The 23,124-nt window shown below is 43.3% G+C and overlaps 1 protein-coding gene across 1 annotated transcript in view; it reads left to right on the top strand.

The window, feature by feature from the left end:
* LOC141055959 (uncharacterized) overlaps positions 1–23,124 on the top strand; it is a 193,061-nt gene that overhangs the window by 46,951 nt on the left and 122,986 nt on the right. The window contains 4 exon segments of the mRNA XM_073552654.1: positions 22,241–22,347; positions 22,477–22,656; positions 22,740–22,863; positions 22,947–23,044. Coding sequence (XP_073408755.1) covers positions 22,241–22,347; positions 22,477–22,656; positions 22,740–22,863; positions 22,947–23,044 — 509 coding nt within the window.

Raw genomic sequence — 23,124 nt, forward strand, 5'->3', positions numbered from 1 at the left:
ACAGTGGTGGCCAAAGGTATTGGCACCCCTGCAATTCTGTCAGATAATACTCATTTTCTTCCTGAAAATTATTGCAATCACAAATTCTTTGGTATTATTATCTTCATTTAATTTGCTTCCAAGGAAAAAACACAAAAGAGAATGAAGCAAAAATCAAATCATTGAACATTTCACACAAAACTCCAAATATGGGCCAGAGAAAAGTATTGGCACCCTCAGCCTAATACTTCCAGAGAATATGGGAAGCAAGATGTGCTCAGGGATATCCCTGAGGAAGGTGCCAGGAAGGGCGCCGAAACGCGTAGGAAGGAATAAAGCAGTACTTTGTTACTACATCTTGCATCCCAGGTGATTTTGTGGATTCAGCAGCGCGGACTGTGGCACATCTTGCTTCCCATATTCTCTGGCAGTTTTTCCACTTTGGAGTGGTCGGTGGAGGTCCTGCAGCAGCTGATACTGTGTTATGTCTTCAAGCCAGTTGTGGGTCACACAACCGGAATAGGTGAGTGGAACTGCATTACACCACTCACATCGTAGTGTCACTAGTGATAGGGCACTATTGCACCTCTTGTTCCCCCACCCTTTTTGTATTGATTCAGCCTAATACTTGGTTGCACAACCTTTAGCCAAAATAACTGCCAACAACCGCTTCCGGTAACCATCAATGAGTTTCTTACAATGCTCTGCTGGAATTTTAGACCATTCTTCTTTGGCAAACTGCTCCAGGTCCCTGATATTTGCAGGGTGCCTTCTCCAAACTGCCATTTTTAGATCTCTCCACAGGTGTTCTATGGGATTCAGGTCTGGACTCATTGCTGGCCACCTTAGAAGTCTCCAGTGCTTTCTCTCAAACCATTTTCTAGTGCTTTTTGAAGTGTGTTTTGGGTCATTGTCCTGCTGGAAGACCCATGACCTCTGAGGGAGACCCAGGTTTCTCACACTGGGCCCTACATTATGCTGCAAAATTTGTTGATAGACTTCAGACTTCATAATGCCTTGCACACGGTCAAGCAGTCCAGTGCCAGAAGCAGCAAAGCAACCCCAAACCGTCAGGGAACCTCCCCCATGTTTGACTGTAGGGACCGTGTTCTTTTCTTTGAATGCCTCTTTTTTTTTTTCCTGTAAACTCTGTTGATGCCTTTTCCCAAAAAACTCTACTTTTGTCTCATTTGACCAGAGAACATTCTTCCAAAACGTTTTAGGCTTTTTCAGGTAAGTTTTGGCAAACTCCAGCCTGGCTTTTTTATGTCTCGGGGTAAGAATTGGGGTCTTCCTGGGTCTCCTACCATACAGTCCCTTTTCATTCAGACGCCGACGGATAGTACGGGTTGACACTGTTGTACCCTCGGACTGCAGGGCAGCTTGAACTTGTTTGGATGTTAGTCGAGGTTCTTTATCCAACATCCGCACAATCTTGCGTTGAAATCTCTTGTCAATTTTTCTTTTCAGTCCACATCTAGGGAGGTTAGCCACAGTGCCATGGGCTTTAAACTTCTTGATGACACTGCGCACGGTAGACACAGGAACATTCAGGTCTTTGGAGATGGACTTGTAGCCTTGAGATTGCTCATGCTTCCTCACAATTTGGGTTCTCAAGTCCTCAGACAGTTCTTTGGTCTTCTTTCTTTTCTCCATGCTCAATGTGGTACACACAAGGACACAGGACAGAGGTTGAGTCAACTTTAATCCATGTCAACTGGCTGCAAGTGTGATTTAGTTATTGCCAACACCTGTTAGGTGCCACAGGTAAGTCACAGGTGCTGTTAATTACACAAATTAGAGGAACATCACATGATTTTTCGAACAGTGCCAATACTTTTGTCCACCCTCTTTTTTATGTTTGGTGTGGAATTATATCCAATTTGGCTTTAGGACATTTCTTTTTGTGTTTTTTCATTTAAGACAAATTAAATGAAGATAATAATACCAAAGAATTTGTGTTTGCAATCATTTTCAGGAAGAAACTGAGTATTATCTGACAGAACTGCAGGGGTGTCAATACTTTTGGCCACCACTGTATCTATCTGTTTATAGATGGATAGACAAATAGATAGATGGATATAAGATAGATGATAGATAAATAGATAGATGTATAGATAGATGGATAGATGATATATAAATAGATGGATGGATAGATGCTAAATAGACAGATGGATAGATAGATGGATAATAGATACATGATAGATAAATAGATGGATAGATACATAGATGATAGATAAATACAGTAGATGGATGACTAGATACATAGATTATAGATGGATGGATAGCTACATAGATGGATAATAGATGATAGATAAATAGATGGATAGATAATAGATAGATGGATAATACATAAATGATATATAAATGGATGGATAGATACATAGATGATGGATGAATAATAGATAGATGCTAGCTAAATAGATAGATGGATAGATAGATAGATAATAGATAGATGATAGATAAATAGATGGATAGATAAATAGATAGATGGATAGATAGATAATAGATAGATGGTAGATGCTAGCTAAATAGATAGATGGATAGATAGATATAAAAATAGATAGAGGTAGAGATAGATTGATAGTGAAATATGAAGCCAATAGGGGACTTTATAATATATACAATACTGCAATCTTATTGAAATAGACGGCATTTTTACTGTGACACACCTTAGTTCCTTCGTTGATGAGCTGACCGGCCAGGGAACTGCTTGTGGGGAGCTCAGCTGGCAGATCAGATGCCGCCAAGGGAGGAAAGAGGGAGATGGGGGCAGGCGCAGCTATAGTTGCTCACTGTGAAGGTGCCAGATTCCCAGCCCCGCAGTGTGAATACATCATAACATACCGTGCGGGGCGGGATCTGGGGCCTCCGCAACGCGCTGTTAGGGCTGGCGGAACGCACCAAATAATAAGATAATAGTAAGGTGCGTTCGCAGCCCGGGGTCCACCGTGCAGAGGTGGTAAACTGCTGCTTAGTAATGGCGGATGTATATAGCGGTATACAAAAGGTCACACGGGGGTTAACGTCACCCGGTGTGAACAGGAGCGGACTCTGTTACCTCACAGAGCCTCAGTACCGCGGAACTTAAATGCCGGAGTCTGTTTAGCACTCACAGAGTTCGGCAAGGGAGCGCACAGAATGCGGTCACAGAACTCTGCCCCAAGGACACGGGGTCACAGTCCCTCTAGACCTTCTGAGCACGTGGCGTCGCACCTGCGGACACCACTATAGACGCTGATGATGGTGGCGTGTTGAGCACGTGCACCGTGGCATGTAGAGCCACCGGTGGACACTGATGCCAGTCTCTGACTCTGCCTCTACCTACACCTAGACCTGGGCGCTTAACAGGCTAGGCTGCACAACACATGCGTACCAAGGGTAGGGGTTTCCAATGAGTCATTCACCAGAGACATTCATACATGCGTACAGCACTCACTCCACATGGTCTAATCTTTGTCTATATTAGCGCATGGCCGAGCGGCCATGTGATCCTTTTATAGCTGCGTCCTTCCGGGACCTTCCTGATGGTCCAATCTGAGCTGGAGAAGGACCTGAGCATGTGACCTCCGATCTCCAATGAGAGATCGTCCCACGGGCATTCTCAGTGGACCGAAAGGAGGACTTAGTCCCTGGAGTAGTTCGCTGCTGACCAGCATGCATTGCTATAGCTGGACCAGAGGTGGCAGCAGCAACCAAACCTACAGAGCTGGTCTGAGCAGAGCGCCTGGATCGACGAGTCTGCTGAGCGGCCTCCTGTGCGGCCGGAGAGGAATGGGAGACTGCCGAATGCAAGGCTCAGGGTGCCTGCTATGCAGCGACAGGAACTCAACGCCTAACACATGCAGGCGCGATAGCCTGATGTCAGTTCCTGGGCAGCGCGCACTGCGCATTCCCGAGAACTGTTGGCACAGTGCAGGCACCGGCATATAACAGCAACACAGGAGGAGGCGGCGCACAGACGCTACAGGGGGGTGATGGACGGCTGGGAGGCGGCTGATACAGGGGGACACACCATACCTATGGGACTCAATGCAGGTACGGGGAGCAATTTTTAAAAGTCAATATTTCAGCATTACTAGGGATCAGAAACAGAAGAGCCACCTTCACAGAGTGCAGCCTTAGTGCAGCTGAAGGTGGGTCTTTTACTTAAAAACGACTTTGGGGCGGGTGATAGGTTCCCTTTAAGGCCGAGGTCACACTTGCGAGAAACTCACACGAGTCTCGCGTTTCAATAACCGTCACTGCCGCCGGCACTTGGACTGGAGCGCTCAGCTTCATATAAATACATGCAGACGAACACTTCGGTCCCGAGGGCCGGCGGCAGTGCCAGGTATTGAGACGCGAGACTTGTGTGAGTTTCTTGCAAGTGTGACCCCGGCCTTATCAGTATAATGGCGCCGACCTGACACTGTCTGTAGGTTACAGAGCACAAGTCTGATGTCCAATTCACTTTAAATACCATTCTATTAGTCACTGCCCATTGTTAAAGCTTATCTAGATCCTTCTGAATCCTTTCTCTGCCTTCTCTACCGTTAGCTATCCCTCCTAGTTTTCCATCGTCTGCAAATCTGATTAGTTTACCTTCAGTTGCCTTATTTAAATCATTTATAAAAATGTTGAACAATACTGGGGCCAGGCTAGAGCCTTGTGGTACCCCACTTGAAACATGTCATGATCACGTGTGTCAGGACGCAGATGTTACCGCAAGGCGGACCCATAACACACGTGACCCTGGATACACCGCCTCCAGTGGGGCGCATTTAAATAATAAAAACGTGCAGGTGGATACGCCGCCTCCACCTGGCGAATTTAGGTATTACACGTTATACATACAATATCTGGAAACACCGCCTCAAGTAAGGCGCATTTAAATAATAAAGGGGGGAACCTGGGTAACTTTAACAATGGTGGGCCCTGCAATAGGGAAAAGGGAATTGGAGACCTCCTGAGCTCCCCTGAGCCAGTATCCCTGCACTCCTAACGTTCCCTATGCCGGTTTCGCACCGGGCGCCGCACGCGTACCTCAACGCCCTAGCTCGCCCTGACCCTAAACCCTCACTAGGGAATAGGTCGGTGCGGAAACTAATCCCACCACTGCACTAATAACACACATGAGGAAAGAGACAATACAGGGGAAACACCACTTAGCTTTGCTCTGTTGCATGCGCTCCTAGCAACAGAGCCCTCCACCTGAGTGCATCTTCTCCTCCACCTGGATCCATCACCATAACAGGACCCTTCACCTTAGTGCAGCCTTGGAGCAGAGTCCAACACCAGTTGCAGCTGCTTAGAACCAGAGTCCCAAGGATGAGTTCAGCTGCTGACACGAAGTCGGGCATGCTTGAGTCCAGCTCAGCGGCCAAGTCCCACATGGTGAGTGCCACTCTCCATAGTCGCCACTCCACCAGCCCATGCAGACACTTCCCGCTGACACCATCACTGCGACTCCACCACGCCATGCCAGCCCTTCGTCCAGACACCATAGCTGAAACACATCCCCCCTGGCTAAGCTGCGCAGGACTCCTCACCAGCTCCATCCTTCCTCCAGGCTCTCCAAAAACAGAGTGAACACAAACTCACAATATCACAGGCAGTGAGTGAACCCCCTGAGCACACCTTTATAGGGTGTCACACCTGATCCATAATTAAGTGCAAAAAACCCTAAAGTGCAATACCACTCACCACCACCGGGGACAGTCAAGACACCTTGGAACTTTCCTAAGTAAAAAAAGTTCACTTTGTGCTTTTAATACCGCCAGATCCAACACTGGATCATGACAAAACACTTTTCTAATTGGATGTGCAACTATTTTGAGTATGATCACTGAGCCAGTTATGAATCCATTTAACCGTAGCCTTGTCAATCCCATACTTGGATAGTATGATACACTTTATCAAATGCTTTGCTGAAGTCGAAATATACTATATCTACCACATTTCCCTGATCCACCCAATCAGTGATTCCATCATAGAAGGAAATTAGAGTAGTCTGGCATGCCTTGTTTGCTACAAACTCATGCAGATTCTGGTAAATTATTGTATTCTTATCCAAGTACTTACATTTTGCTTAATAATTTGTTTAAATATCTTTTCTGGTATAGAAGTAAGGCTCACTGGCCTGTAATTTCTTGGCTCCGTCTTCTTTCCTTTTTTGAAGATAGCGACAACATTTGCCCTTCTCCAATCTTCTGGGATTTACCCTGTTCTCCAGGATTTTTCAAAGATTCTGGCTAGTGGTTCTGCAAATTCCTCTGCTAACTCTTTCAGTACCTTAGGATGTAATTCATCTGGACCAGGAGATTTAAATTAATTGAAATTAGCAAAGTGTTCCCATCTCACTGGTTATAGATAGCGTGGATTCTTTTATTCCTTCTATGGCTCTGTGAGGATCTGTTCATGTTACAATTGCATTTTTAAAGAAAACTGATACAAAATAGGAATATAAAAGTTCGTCTTTCTCAACACCATATTTGACCACTTCACCATTTTCATCCTTTAAAAATCCTATGGCATCTTTAACTTTTTTTTTCTGCTCTTGACATACCCCCCCCAAATCCTTTTTTATTACTTTTGGTCTCCCTTACAAGCTTCACTTCATTACTGGCTATAGCTCTTCTAACTCTTGCCCTGCATTCCCTGCAAACAGCATTATATACTTCTTTAGAAATGCCCCCTCTTTCCATTTAATATACATTTCTTTTTCCCTTTTTAACCCCTTCACCCCTAAGGGTGGTTTGCACGTTCATGATCGGGCCAATTTTTACAATTCTGACCACTGTACCTTTATGAGGTCATAACTCTGGAACGCTTCCATGGATCCCGGTGATTCTGACATTGTTTTCTCGTGACATATTGTACTTCATGTTAGTGGTAAAATTTCATTCAAATAACTTGCGCTTATTTGTGAGAAAAATGGAAATTTGGCGAAAATTTTGAAAATTTCGCAATTTTCCAACTTTGAATTTTTATGCCCTTAAATCACAGAGATACGGCACACAAAAAACTTGATAACTAACATTTCCCACATGTTTACTTTACAACAGCACAATTTTGGAAACAAAATTTTTTTTCGTTAGGAAGTTATAAGGGTTAAAAGTTGACCAGCGATTTCTCATTTTTACAACACCATCTTATTTTTAGGACCACATCACATTTGAAGCCACTATGAGGGGTCTATATGATAGAAAATACCCAAAAGTGACACCATTCTAAAAACTGCACCCCTTAAGGTGCTCAAAACCACATTCAAGAAGTTTATTAACCCTTTAGGTGCGTCACAGGAATTTTTTTGAATATTTAAAAAAAAATGAAAATCTAACTTTTTTTCACAAAAAAAATACTTCAGGTTCAATTTTTTTTATTTTACCAAGGGTAACAGGAGAAAATGGACTGCAAAAGTTATTGTGCAATTTGTCCTGAGTACGCTGATACCTGATATGTGGGGGGGAACGACTGTTTAGGTGCATGGCAGAGCTCAGAATGGAAGGAGCGCCGTTTGACTTTTTCAATGCAAAATTGGCTGGAATTCAGATCGGACGCCATGTCACGTTTGGAGAGTCCCTGATGTACCTAAACAGTGGAAACCCCCTACAAGTGACCCCATTTTGGAAACTAGACCCCCCAAGGAACTTATCTAGATATGTGGTGAGAACTTTGAACCCACAAGGGCTTTACAGAAGTTTATAACGTACAGCGGTACAATTAAAAAATCATATTTTTTCCACAAAAATGATCTTTTCACCCCAATTTTTATTTTCCCAAGGGTAACAGGACCCTAAAAGTTATTGTGCAATTTGTCCTGAGTACACTGATACCCCACATGTGGGGGTAAACCACTATTTGGGCGCCTGGCAGAGCTTGGAAGGGAAGCAGCGCCATTTGACGTTTTTGGCTGGAGTTGAGATCGGACACCATGTCGCGATTGGAAAACCTCTGATGTACTTAAACAGTGGAAACCCCCCACAAATGACACCATTTTGTAAACTAGAACCCCCAAGGAACTTATCTAGATGTGTGGTGAGCACTTTGAACCCCCCAGTGCGTCACAGAAGTTTATAACGCCTGGGCGTGAAAATAAAAAATTCGTATTTTTTCCACAAACATGATCTTTCAGTCACCATTTTTTTATTTTCCCAAGGGTAACAGGAGAAATTGGACCCCAAAAGTTGTTGTCCAATTTGTCCTGAGTACGCTGACACCCCATATGTGGGAGAAAACTACTGTATGGACACACGTCAGGGCTCGGAAGGGAAGTAGTGACGTTTTGGAATGCAGACATTGATGGAATGGTCTGCGGGTGTCATGTTGCCTTTGGAGAGCCCCTAATGTACCTAAACAGTGGAAACCCCCCACAAATGACCCCATTTTGAAAACTAGACCCCCTAAGGAACTTATCTAGATGTGTGGTGAGCACTTTAAACCCCCAAGGGCTTCACAGAAGTTTATAATGCCCGGGCATGAAAATAAAAAAATCGTATTTTTTCCACAAACATGATCAATTAGTCCCCAATTTTTTCATTTTCCCAAGGGTAACAGGAGAAATTGAACCCCAAAAGTTGTTGTCCAATTTGTCCTGAGTACGCTGACACCCCATATGTGGGAGAAAACTACTGTATGGACACACCTCGGGGCTCGGAAGGGAAGCAGTGACGTTTTGGAATGCAGACTTTGATGGAATGGTCTGCGGGTGTCATGTGTGTTTGGAGAGCCCCTGATGTACCTAAACTATTGAAACTCCCCACAAGTGACCCCATTTTGGACACTAGACCCCCCACGGAACTTATCTAGATGTGTGGTGAGCACTTTGAACCGCCAAGTGCTTCACAGAAGTTTATAACGCTCGGACGTGAAAATAAAAAAATCATTTTTTTCCACAAAAATGATATTTTTGCCCCCAATTTTTTATTTTCCTAAGGGTAACAGGAGAAATTGGACCCCAAAAATTGTTTTGCAATTTGTCCTGAGTAGGCTGATACCCTACATGTGGGGGTAAAACACTGTTTGGGCGCATGGCAGAGCTTGGAAGGGAAGGAGCACCATTTGACTTTTTCAACGCAGAATTGGCTGGAATTGAGATCAGACGCCATGTTGCATTTGGAGAGCACCTGATGTGCCCAAACAGTGGAAACCCCCAATTATAACTCCAACCCTAACCCCAACACACCCCTAACCCTAATCTCAGCCCTAACCCTAGCCCTAACCCTAGCCCTAACCCTAACCCTAATGGAAAAATGGAAATAAATACATTTTTTTAATTGTATTATTTTTCCCTAACTAAAGGGGTGATAACAGGGGGTTTGATTTACTATTTATGGCAGTTTTTATATTTGGCGGCTGTCACACGCTAAAAGACGCTTTTTATTGTAAAAATAGTTTTTGCATCACCACATATTGAGAGCTATAATTTTTCCGTATTTTGACCCACCGAGTCATGTGAGGCCTTATTTTTTGCGGGACGAGTTGACATTTTTATTGGTACCGTTTTCGGGCACGTGACATTTTTTGATCGCTTTTTATTCCAATTTTTGGGACGCAGAATGAACAAAAACCAGCGTTTCATGAATTTCTTTTGGGGGAGTGCGTTTACACCGTTCCGCATGCGGTAAAATTGATAAAGTTGTTTTATTCTTCGGGTCAGTACGGTTACAGCGATACCTCATTTAGGTCTTTTTTTATGTTTTGTCGGTTTTATGCAATGAAAACTATTTTATATAAAAAATAATTATTTTTGCATTGCTTTATTCTGCGAGCTATAACTTTTTTATTTTTTCGCTGATGATGCTGTGTGGTGGCTCGTTTTTTGCGGGACAAGATGACGTTTTCAGCGGTACCATGGATACTTATATGCGTCTTTTTGATCGCGCGTTATTACACTTTTTGTTTGGCGGTATGATAATAAATCATTATTTTTTGCTTCGTTTTTGATTTTGATTTTTTAAGGGGTTCGCTAAAGGGGTTAACTAATGGGACAGTTTTATAGGGCGGGTCGTAACGGACTCGGCGATAACTAATATGTGTACTTTTATTGTTTTTGTTTTTTTTTATTTCCAAAAAATGGATTTATTTGGGGGAATATTTTTTTTTTTTTCTAATTTATTTGGCGATTTTTTTTTTAAATTATTTTAACACTTTTTTTTATTTTTTTTTAACTTTATTAAATAGTCCCTGGTGGGACATCACTGTCCTGTGACAGATCGCTGATCTGTCACATCACAGATCACTGTGACAGATCAGCGATCTGTCACAGGCAGTGCCGAAGGCTTCCTCATGCCTGCGCTTTGCAGGCACTGAGGAAGCCAGCTTCCTGCAGGCCCCCGAAGGCCCCCGTCGCCATCTGGGATTCGGGGGCCTGCAGGAAAGGAGCCCCCCGCAGCAGCGCTGCACATTGCGCTGCCGTGGGGGGCTCAGGGAAGCACGGAGGGAGCCCCCTCCCTGCCGATGCTTCCCTTTAACCCCCGGTACAACGCGATCATGTTTGATCGCGGTGTGCAAGAGGTTAACATGTCGGGGGCGGTCCGTGACCGCCCCTGACACATTGTGCCGGGTTTTAGCTGTGATAATCAGCTGACACCCGGCCGCGATCAGCGGCGCTCACCACGTGGGCGCCGCTGATCGCGGTAGACGTACTATTCCGTCCATGGGCATAGGGGCCCGGGTCCCATGGACGGGATAGTACATCTGATGTCAGGAAGGGGTTTTTTTTTTATTTGCCTGGTGTCAATAAATTCAGAAAAATAAATAAATTCTGTTTTTAAAATGGTGCCATCCACGCCTGCACAGTAGCATTTATCGGCTACTGCCCAGGCGCCATCTTAGTGAAGACAATTTTTTTTTCCTCTAGCAAGATGGCGCCACCTGCGCAGTAGCAGCTATCGGATCGCAGGCGCAGATGGCACCATTTTGAGGAAGATTTTTTTTTCTGAAATTATTTATACCAGCAAATAAAGTAATTAAATGCACATTATACATGCGATCATGCTGCAGCGCAGGTGCTCTGATCGGCACCTGCTTGCTGAAGATGATTTTTAATTTTTTCAATACATATAATATTCAGTATGTAAATTAGGGGGCAGGTCACTGAGGGTTCAGTGACCTGTCAGAAGTCATCAGTATGAATAGCTAAGCAGAGCGCAATATAAAGACCCGCTCACAGGCCACCCCGAAGCAAGAGCATCTCATTAACTCAAAACTGTAAATAAGGATTAAACAACAACCACAAGATGGATTTCATCAACCAAGGTATCATTGTAATCAGTATAACGGCGCCAACCTGACTTTGTCTGTAGGTTACTGTGCACAATCCTGCCGACAGGTTCCCTTTTAAATGCTTCCAGTTCTTCCTTCTTTTTGGGATTGTTACCAATTGTGCAGTAAAAGTTTCTTTTAGCAAAATCTCCCATTCTTTTTGGATATTTCTGTCCTGTAGAACATCCAGCCATTGGACCTTTCCTACCCTCTTTCTGAGTCCATTAAAATTTGCTTTTCTGAAATCCAAACTTAAAGTCTGAGTCCCTCACTTGTCTTGCTTCTCTTGTAATCCAAAATTCGAGGATAGCATGATCGATGCCTCCTAAATTCCCAGCCACCTTTACTCCCTCAACCATTTCCTCCCTGTTGGTAAGAATTATGTCTAAGATTGAAGATCCTCTTGTTTTCTCTTCTACCCTTTGAACGATAAAGTTGTATGCAAAAGAAGATAAGTATTTTCTGGACTCAGTACTTTGGCCTGAGAGAGAGTTGTAATAAATATTTGGATAGTTAAAATCTCCCATGATCGCTATGTTGTGCTTTTTTGAAAACAGAAACATCTGATGTAAATAGAGTTCATCCATATCTTCAGTCTGTCCAGGTGGCATATAGTAAACATCTACAATAGTGTTTAGAAAGTTTCTGCAGAGCTACCAGTCTCTGAAGCTTGGATCTCTATGGTGATATACATTTTCCTAACACACAATGCAACACTTCCTCCCCTCTTGTTAATCCTGTTTCTAATAAATAAGTTATAGCCTTCAAGGTTTGTATTCTAATCTTGTGCATCATCCCAAGTTTCAGTGATGCCTATGACATCATATCTCTCTTCCTGTGTTAGCATCTTCAATTCTTTGTTTCCCATGCTCTGCGCATTTGTATAGACACATTTTAGTTTGTAGTCTGTTTCTTTTGCTCCTCTATTGTCATTAAGAATTTGTTGTTTTTGTTCTTTATTTCCACTTCTAATAGGAGACGTTCTCAAAAGAATTCATTAGCTGCATATTTCTTCCTGACAGTAAATTTCCCATGCTATATTGCTGTAGGTAAAAAAAACCTCTCCTGATGAGTGTAGCAAGGCATCTACCAAATATGCGTTTTTCCCTTTTCATAAGATGCAACCCATCTCTAGCAAGGAGTTCATCATACAGGTAATTCACTTCATGGTCAGGAAACCCAATACTTCTTACTTTTCCTCTTGGGGTCGGTACAATCACTGATACAATCTTTAGTACTGTATTTCCAATGTTGCTGCTCTTGCTTAGTGATAATTCCTTTTGGACACAGTACAGCGATTCTGTCGCTGTCTCCCCGGAGCTTTGTTACGGTTCTATCAGTTTTGCTCACACTCCGCCATTTTCACCCATCATTTCTCCTACCTGATAACCACTCTGTGTCCCGATTTGGTGAAAAAGCTTTCTTTAGTACTGATCGCTAATCTGACAGTGCTATGCAAAGTGTCAGATCAGCGATCAGACTTTGCATAGTAATGTCCCACCATGGGACAATGTAAAAAGGAAAAAAAAAACAGTGTAAAAATAATTAAAAAAAATCCTAAATAAAGAAAAAAAATATTCCCCAATAAAATCATTTCTTTATGTAAATAAAAAAAAAAACAATAAAAGTACACATATTTAGTGACAGATAAAACTTACCCCTGGCACGTCTCTGCAGCCCCCCTTTTCCCACGGTCTCAGGCGCCTTCCTTCAGCGGTCACATGGTACCGCTCATTAGAGTCATGAATATGCGCATATTCATGACCTTAATGAGTGATACCATGTGACCGCTGAAGGAAGGAATAGCTGTCGGAGAGAATCAGGGGTCTGCAGAGACCGCGCCAGGAGGGGGTAAGTATATGCAATATTCACCTGTCCCCGGTCCACCGCTGCACACCGCTCTGTCTGCCGGGTCCTCTGTCAGTGACGTTCAGGCAGAAGGCGCGATGACGTAGTTAGTGCGTGCCCTCTGCTGCCTGAACGTCACTGACAGAGGACCCGGCAGACAGAGCGGTGCGCAGCGGTGGCCTGGGGACAGGTGAATATCTCAGGTGCCGGGGCCCTGAGCCAGCAGCGACACCGGCACCTGGCCCCCATAGCGCGCCGGTGTCCCCGCCTGCTCAGGACACCAGCACCTGGCCCCCAGCGACGAGAGGTGAGTATGTCATTTTTTTATTTACAGCAGCAGCTGCAGCATATGGGGCCTATTCTATGGAGCATCTTATGGGGGCATAATCTATGGAGCATCTTATGGGGCATAACCTATGGAGCATTTTATGGGGCAGCATATGGAGCATAATCTAAGGAGCATCTTATGGGACAGCATATGGGGCATAATCTATGGAGCATCTTATGGGGTAGCATATGGGGGCATAATCTATGGAGCATCTTATGGGGCTTAGTCTATGGAGCATCTCATGGGGCAGCATATGGGGGCATAATCTATGAAGCATCGTATGGGGGCATAATCTATGGAGCATCTTATGGGGCAGCATATGGGGGCATAATCTATGGAGCATCTTATGGTGCATAGTTTATGGGGCAGCATATGGGGGCATAATCTATGGAGCATCTTATGAGGCAGCATATGGGGGAATAAACTATGGAGCATTTTATGGGGCATAATCTATGGACATCTAATGGGGCCATAACCTTTATGGAGCAGATATGGGGCATAATATTCTATGGAGCATCTTATGGGGCCATTATTATCCTTTGTACAGCATTATATGGGGTGTGTTTTGTATGAAGCATCTTATGGGGCCCATCATGAACTGTATGGAGCATTATATGGGGCTCCTGATTCAATATGGATATTCAAAAACATTTAACCTACTGATGTCTCAATTAATTTTACTTTTATTGGTATCTATTTTTATTTTTGAAATTTACCAGTAGCTGCTGCATTTTCCACCCTAGGCTTATACGCGAGTCAATAAGATTTCCCATTTTTTTGTGGCAAAATTAGAGGGGTCGGCTTATACTTTGTGGCTTATACACGAGTATATACGGTAATTATTGTTTTATATCAAATAAATCGTACTGACCCGAAGAATAAAACTGCTTTATCAATTTTACCACACGCGGAACGGTATAAACGCCCCCCAAAAGAAATTCATGAAATGCTGGTTTTTGTTCATTCTGCCTCCCAAAAATCGTAATAAAAAGCGATCAAAAAAGTCATGTGTCTGAAAATGGTACCAATAAAAACGTCAATTTGTCCCGCAAAATAAGACCTCACATGACTCTGTGGGCCAAAATATGGAAAAATCATAGCTCTCAAAAACTACAAAAACTATTTTTTGAATTAAAAGCGTCTTTTAGCATGTGACAGCTGCCAAACATAAAAACCTGCCATGAATAGTAAATCATACCCCCCTTTATCACCCCCTTACTTAGGGAAAAATAATCAAATTAAAAAAATGTATTTATTTCCATTTTCCCGTTAGGGTTGGGATTAGGGTTAAGGGTGGGTTGGGGCTAGGGTTGGAGTTAGAATTGGGGGGTTTCCACTGTTCAGGCACATCAGGGGCATCTGATCTCAATTCCAGACAATTCTACGTTGAAAATATCAAACGTGCTCCTTCTCTTCCGAGTTCTGCAATGCGCCAAAACAGTGGTTTACCCCCACATATGGGGTATCAGCGTACTCAGGACAAATTGCACAGTAACTCTTGGGGTCCAATTTCTTCTGTTACCCATTGGAAAATAAAAAATTGGGGGCAAAATATTTTTGTGGAAAAATTATGATTTTTTATTTTTATGGCTCTATGTTATAAACTTCTGTGAAGCACTTGGGGGTTCAAAGGTCTCACCACACATCTAGATAAGTTTCTTGGGGGTCTAGTTTCCAAAATGGGGTCACTTGTGGGGAGTTTCCACTGTTTAGGCACATCAGAGGCTCTCCAAACGCAACATGGTGTCCGATCTCAATTCCAGCCAATATTGCGTTGAAAAAGGCAAACGGCGCTCCTTCCCTTCTGTGCTCTGCCGTGCCCAGAAACAGTGGTTCCCCCCACATATGAGGAATCAGCGTACTCAGGACAAATTGCACAATAACTTTTGGGGTTCAATCTCTCCTGTTACCCTTGGGAAAATGAAAAAAAAATTGGACCTGAAATAATTTTTTGTGTGTTAATGTTAAATGTTCATTGTTTTTTAAACATTCAAAAAATTTCTGTGAAGCACCTGAAGGGTTAATAAACTTCTTGAATGTGGTTTTGAGCACCTTGAGGGGTGCAGTTTTTAGAATGGTATCACTTTTGGGTGTTTTCTATCATATAGACCCCTCAAAGTGACTTCAAATGTGATGTGGTCCCCCCAAAAAATGGTGGTGTAAAAATGAGAAATCGCTGGTTAACTTTTAACCCTTATAAATTCCTAGCAAAAAAAATTTTGGTTCCAAAATTGTGCTGATGTAAAGTAGACATGTGCGAAATGTTACTTATTAGGTATTTTGTGTGCCATATCTCTGTGATTTAAGGGCATTCAAAGTTGAAAAATTGCAAAATTTTCAAAATTTTCGCCAAATTACCGTTTTTTTCACAAATAAACGCAAGTGATATCAAAGAAATTTTACCACTATCATGAAGTACAATATGTCACAAGAAAACATTGTCAGAATCACCGGGGTCCATGGAAGCGTTACAGAGTTATTACCTCATAAAGGGACAGTGGTCAGAATTGTAAAAATTGGCCCAGTCCTTAGCGTGCAAACCACCCTTGGGGGTTAAGGGGTTAAAGACACTTCCTGGCATTTATTTTCAAATCTTACCATTTAGTCACTTATAGTGGTCTTTAATGATGAAGCTATATTTTTTTTTTAATGACTTTTAATTTTTTGTTATTTTGGGACTTTTTGATCACTTTTTTTTTTCATTTTTTTTTAGCGAGACCGTGTTACAATGAGACCTTTATATAGCTGAAAATGTATCTAACTTTATTTATAACTCGAATATAATCCCAAATAATTGGAGATAAATATTCCCTCTCTGACCTTTAAATGTATGAAGAGCTGTACCTCATTATTGCTTTAGGAAGGAGAGGGGTTCTCTGGTGATGAGGAAAGTTCAATCCACCAGTAAGATAAAAAGTAACTTTTAATTAATCCATTAACAATTTGTTTGCAACCAGTATGGTACTCAGTTCAGATGGTACACATAAAGGAAACCAACGCGTTTCAGCGATATGCCTTAATCATGGTATGCATGGTATTTAACCCTAGATAAGCCCCCGATGTATCCTGAAAGATAAGAAAAACGAGTTAGATTATACTCACCTGGGGGTCCGGTCCGATGGGTGTCACGGTCAGGTCCAGCGCCTCCCATCTTCTAGCGATGACGTCCTCCTCCTTACTTCTGCCGCGGCTCTTGCGTAGGCGTACTATATCTGCCCTATTGAGGGTAGAGCAGAGTACTGCAGTACACAGACGCCGGAAAAGGTCAGAGAGGTCCGGAGCCTGATGATCACGTCCTAATTTCCGGTGTCTGACGACCTCTTCCAGATGTGCTGTGCCTTATGTCCTCCGCCAGATGTCCGGATCCTATGCTTCCCTGCCCGATGTCCGAAGCCTGCTGATCGCTGCCAGTGGTCCGGAGCCTGAAGACTGCGGCCTGATGTCCGCAGCCTTATGTCCGAAGCATGGCGATCGTGGTCAGATGTCCGGAGTCCGATGCCAGTGTGCTGATGCTATATCTGAGATCCGAGTCCTGATGTCCTGCCTGGTGTCCTGATGTTCTGCTTGGTGTCCTGATGTCCTGCATGGTGTCTTGATGTCCATGTTCCTGATATCCAGTCCATGTTCCTGATGTCCAGTCCGTGTTCCTGATGTCCGGTCTGTGGTCCTGGTCGTCCTGCCTGTGTTTCGATGTCCGGTCTGTGGTCCTGGTCTTCCTGCCTGTGTCCAGATGTCTGGTCCATGGTTCTGGTGGTCCAGCCTGTGTTCCAGAGTCGCGGTGATGGCTCTGCCTGGATATAACCAGCCGATGGCCTGTGTTGCCAAGCCGGAGTTCCTGTTCCTGTCCTGCCTGTGTCCCAATGTTCCGCCAATTCCCTGAGGTCCACCCAGTGATGACGTCCTTCTGGGATCGGTGTCTGATGTTCTCCTGCTGAGTCTGTGCTGCGCCTGAGTTCCTGAGAGAGAGGCCGTCCTAGTATGCCCGTGCCAGATGATCCTGGAATGCATCAACCCGTGATGACTCCTGCCATCGTCTGACATCTGTCCTGGGTGTGTGTCTGATGTTCTCCTGCTGAGCCAGTGCTATGCCTGAGGCCTGAGAGAGAGGCCGTCCTGATATGCCCGTGCCAGATGACCCTGGACTGCATCAACCCGTGATAACCTCTGCCATCTTCTGAAGTCTGTCTGAGGTCGGTGTCTGATGTTCTCCTTCTGAGCCTGTGCTACGCCTGAGGCCTAAGAGAGTGGCCGCCCTAGTATGCCAGTGCCAGACAACCCTGGACTGCATCAACCCGTGATGTCCTCCTGCCTTCGTCTGTGATCCTGGAGACGTGTACCCTTCCCTGATGTGCGGAATCGGGAGCCTGGCATCATTATGTTTCGTATTTGTACTTTGTTCTTGTTCAAGTAAACTTTATGTCTATACCTGAAGTTGTGCGGTGTCATGTCATTCTGCTACCTCGTCCACATGCTCAGCTGCCACAGACCGCGGTCGCTACTCTTCCCTAGTCCGGGTAAGCCCAGGTCCCCCCTTTGGTCCAGTGGGTCTACATTCCGTCCCCACCTGGGACGCTCGCCCCACGTCGGCGTGGTCGGTCGACGAGGAGGCGCTGGCTCGGCCGCGCACGCGGTCGCTAGTCGTGACAGTATGTGACATAGGTGTTATGAATGAGTCACCGTAGGAGGCAAAAGCAGAAATACAAGCTAAGTCCAGAAAACCAGAGAAGTTGGCAACTATCAGATTGCAGACCCCTGAACCTATCAACACAACTAGCAGTAGCCGTGGGGGGTTCCTACGATGCCCTAGACCCCTCGATCACAGCCGGAGAAATACATAGGCCTAAAGAAAGAAAGGGGAAATCTAAACTGCCCCAGAGCAGACCCCAAAGCATTAGACAGCCCCCAACATATAATGACGGTGAAGCAAGATGAAAATACTAACACAGACAGAAAGATAGACTGAGCAAAGACAGGGCCCCAAAAACTACCTAGATAGGAAAGGACAGGAAGGCTGCTGTCTGCAATCTGCCAAAACCCTATCAAAGACATAAGCCAACCAGCTGATATGAAAAAGGCCCTGAAGCAGCTAGGCTTCAAAAACTGAATCAGCACTCAGGTATTTTCAGAAGACAGAGCTAAATGAATTCAGCACACCCCAGCAGGGAATGGCAGAAATCCAGAAAAACAAAGCAAAAACAAAGTCAAAGCACAAAAGCAAAAGGCAGAGCAGCAAACTTAGCTTTGGAGGAGCAGGAATTCAGACTGGTCTCCAAGGATCCCACAGAGAAATCACCCGCAGGGCAGAAGGGCGTCGGCAGCATTATATCCAGTCCGTAACTCCACTAAGCCAGTCACAATCATCAGCCTCAGGTGTTTGACAATCAGGCTCACTACCTTTCTTTACCAGAAGAGGGAGTTCCTCGGGCCTCAGTAATGAAGGGGAAAATGAACTCACAACACTTAGGTCTTCTAATTCTCTTTTTTTAATGGACCCGTGGTACAATCTACCTACTGAATGTCACATTCTATTAGATAAATCACTCCAGTAGTGTTGCCGTTTATGTAGCTGTTGATAGAAAAACTGTTACCCGTCACACAAGAACCAAAGGTGCGCTTGTTACAATCTGCGTGTGCACATGCCTTACAAGCAGGGCTGTGGAGTCGGTAAGCCACAGTTGCGACTCCGACTCTGACTCCTGGATTTTATCAGGCTCCGACTCCTGCTCCGACTCCTTCATAAATGGCCAATTCATAACAACAAATTTACTGTTGTAAAATATTAAACATCGTGCTTATTCAGTTTCTCACCATCATATAAGTAATCAGACCACTTAGAGCAAAAACTACATTTATTAGAATACAATTAGAATATAGCAAATAACTTTTATAAACTTTTCTAAACTGTAAGTAAATATGCAATAAACACTTTTATGCAGTTAATAAGAAGAAATCTATAAATTTGTCCTCAGAAAAAGTATTGCCTTTGTCAGATCCTCCTTCATGATCTAATCTGATCTAATTATTTTGAGAGCAGAGAACAACCTCTCTACACTAACTTGTGTTGGTGGCAAAGCAGTAACCACTCGGGCAACATCTCTGACAATGTCAGGATACAGAGGAATCGCTTGTTGCACTGTTATTTTTGATGAACGGTCAAATTTCTCAATTTCTTTTAGTGTACATGAAAAATTCTGCTGAAATGTACTGGCTGTGTTCCTTGATGGGGATGACTCTTCTTCTATGCGGGAACGCTTTGCACGGTCCTTGTGACCCAAATATTTTTCGAAATTAAATTCTTCATCAGTTGATGATGAGGGTGAAGATGTGGCAGGACTACCAAATTCTTCTTGTTCCTCCTGACTGTTCTGCAACCCTTTCATCCTTACTGCTATTTCAAACAGAGCTTCTTTTCCTTTACTTAGCTGTTGATCATCTAGAAGAATCTGATGCATTGGGTCTACATAAACAGCTGCCAAAAGAATGTTATTTTGTAATAGTAGCTCCTCTCTCCGTTTCATTGATGTAGGAATGCCACTTGCAATTAACCCTCCTCTTTGGGACAGGCGAAACATCAGGTTCTTCCACTCCTTTAAGAAAATACCTGGAGTTAAGTCCTCTGCTTGTAATTTTTTAGTCACTGTAAATGGGTGCTCTAGCAATTTTTCCAGCTCAGTCACCTGATTCCACTAACTTTCATTTAGCGTCAGTTGAGGGTTAGCCATGTCTACAAGAAAGGTTTTCAGTTCAACCAAGCGCTGAATCATTAAGTAAGTACTGCCCCATCGTGTGGCTTGATCAATAATTGCCCCTTTTCCAGCACGTCTCTTCAAAATTGAGTCAACTTTAGGGGTTCTGGCAACAGTAGCCAATTTTCTCACCTTGCCAATCAGTGCAGCAGCATGTCCTTCTTGCAGACTGTCTCTTATAGCCAGCTGTAGCGTATGCACAACACAGCGCATGTGATGAATGAAAGAACATATTGACACAGTTTCAACAAGATCATCTAAACTATCATGTTGCTGTTCATCTGAAGCAACTTCAGTTTGCTCCTCAGTTACAATACTGTGTTCCTCTATTTCAAACATTTCTGTGTCTGTGGACCCAGAATGTTCTTCTAGCTGCTGGTCACCATCATTACTCTCATTCATTAGCTTAATAGTACTTATCATATTTGAAGCATTGTCAGTTACGATAGAAAGAACTTGCTCTTTTTTAAGTTCATAGTCTTGCAGAACCTTTTCCACCAAGACCTGGAGAAACTCACTGGTGTGATGAGCTTTGGTGTCTTTTACTGCCAATGTCTTGGTAACTATTTCATTTTTGTCACAAACAAATCGGACATTGATGGCAAAATAGTTCACTCTGTGACGTGTGCAGGCATCCATTTTAAGAAACAGAAAGCGTCCCTTGAGAGTTTTTTTAAGTTCTTCCTTTTGTTTAAAAGCTTCTTCGATTACTAATTTTCTAATACTCTCTCTCTCCAGAGAAACACCAAGCTTGCGGGCCATTTCCCCATTCAGACACATAAAAGCTGGTTGTGAAAATAATGAAATAGTCACACTATCCTTTACAACAAGCTCTATGACCTTTTTTTTAAATGTATCTACTGTCATTGTCACAGTAACTTTGTCACTTACAAAATATCTTGCAACTGATGGCTGCAAAGTTCTCTGCTCCTTTGTTTGGCTGGAAGAGCTGGGCACTGGTTCATTGGTTTGGATGCAGTCTTTCTCATCCACTGCTTTCAGTACTTCTGGATGAAAGCGCTGTAAATGTCTCTTTAGATTAGAAGCTCTTGTTGGAGCATTTTTATCTTTGCCTGAATATGCACTCATCTTGGCTTCACAGCATTTGTTTTCGTCTGGATCATTTGTCATACACTGACAGACATAATGTTTTCTACGTTGAGTGATGGTGAAATGTTCAAATACAGCTGATTTAATGTGATGCTTCTCTGACATTCTCAGGTTTTTAATTCTGCATTCACAATCCAAATGACAATTGTTTTTCCTAAAAACAATTGTACAAAATTATTGCCAGGTCGTACTACTGATATAGTTGTCAGTAATACTGTTATTATTCCTCATGTACTCACAGTTAACTGATGCAAAGTTTGTTGAAAGGATAATACTTCTTACAGTCTTCCTCTTCTGAGTAGCAGGCAGCTGTGAGATGCTTGGAAGACGCACACCTAGTATGATCTAGTATAGAAGAGGAGCTTTACTACTAAGAATTTGCAACACATTTTCACTTTCAGTTTCATACATTGTAAGTAGGGGGGTTGGGGCAGCATGAGGTTAACCAAGTATAAGATTAGATAAGGGCAGTGGAGAACAGTGACACACAAGAAGTAAGAAATGTCTCTATCTCCAGCAGAACTGCTTATAACTGTTGTTCATAGTTTGATAGAACATATATATTTGAGTAACATTTATAAAATTCATATGAAAGTTCAATTATGAAATATTAATACATTTTTTTTAAAGCTGGAGTCGGAGTCGGTACATTTCTACCGACTCCGACTCCAACCAAAACTAACTCCGACTCCACGACTCCGACTCCACAGCCCTGCTTACAAGAATTATGAACGCACTTAAAAAAAAAAATTTGTGATTGTGGAGAAGTAGTAGGTCCTTGAAAAAACGTCGGAGATTTCTTAGCTGTGAATCAAATACTGGATTTTTAAAAAATTTCAGAGAGTTTCTCGTCTTCATTTAAAATGGGTAGACATTTCCAAATAATATATTGCTTTATACCAGCATCAGTGCTGTAGTAAGTGTATATTTTATGTGATATATGTTTTACTCAGACTTATCTTCAATTATTCTTTCCATTTAGATTTGTACAATTTTCCTGACCCACCAACGATGGATATGGACAGAGACAAGATGGCGGAGAGGATATTACACCTCACCTTAAAGATCCTCTTCCGGCTTACTGGAGAGGTGAGAGATTCTGATGACGTCACATTACATCATTCTTATTTATGGGAATAACAGATGGACAGAACTGGAGAGGTGAGGACTCTGGAAATGTCTGTAGTGAGATTTATTAATGTGTCTCTCCATAACCAGGATTACACAGTGGTGAAGAAGACCTCTAGTGACCACTGTCAGGCCTCTGTGTCTGAGGGATGGAGAAGACCCCTGAGCCCAATCACGGGGCCTCCACCTCAACACCTGATACATGAGGACATCAATCACCAGAAGATTCTAGAACTCACGTACAAGATGATTGAGCTGCTGACTGGAGAGGTGACACTGCTGGGAATGCTGGGACATTATACAGTAACGCTATGAAGGGATCGGGGGGATGACGATATCATTGTATGTGTCAGGTTCCTATAAGGTGTCAGGATGTTGCCGTCTATTTCTCCATGGAGGAGTGGGAGTATTTAGAAGGACACAAAGATCTGTACAAGGACGTCATGATGGAGATTCCTCAGCCCCTCACATCACCAGGTAATAGACAGGACTAAATACACATGGGCTATAATTATCTGTATGTAAAGAATGAATTCAGTCCCTGTATGTGTTTCCTCCAGATCTATCCAGTAAGAGGACAACACCAGAGAGATGTCCCCGTCCTCTTCTTCCACAGGACTGTAAGCAAGAAGATCCCAATGTTCCTCAGGATGATCAGGTAGATGGAGAGAAGGTGTCAGGAGATCTCCCCTATGATGTGTGGACGGCTGTGAAGGTCTTGTGCTCAGTCTTGTTTTA

This window comes from Dendrobates tinctorius, unplaced genomic scaffold (assembly GCF_039654945.1).
Source record: "Dendrobates tinctorius isolate UK_male_01 unplaced genomic scaffold, ASM3965494v1 ptg000192l, whole genome shotgun sequence".
Lineage (NCBI taxonomy): Eukaryota > Metazoa > Chordata > Amphibia > Anura > Dendrobatidae > Dendrobates > Dendrobates tinctorius.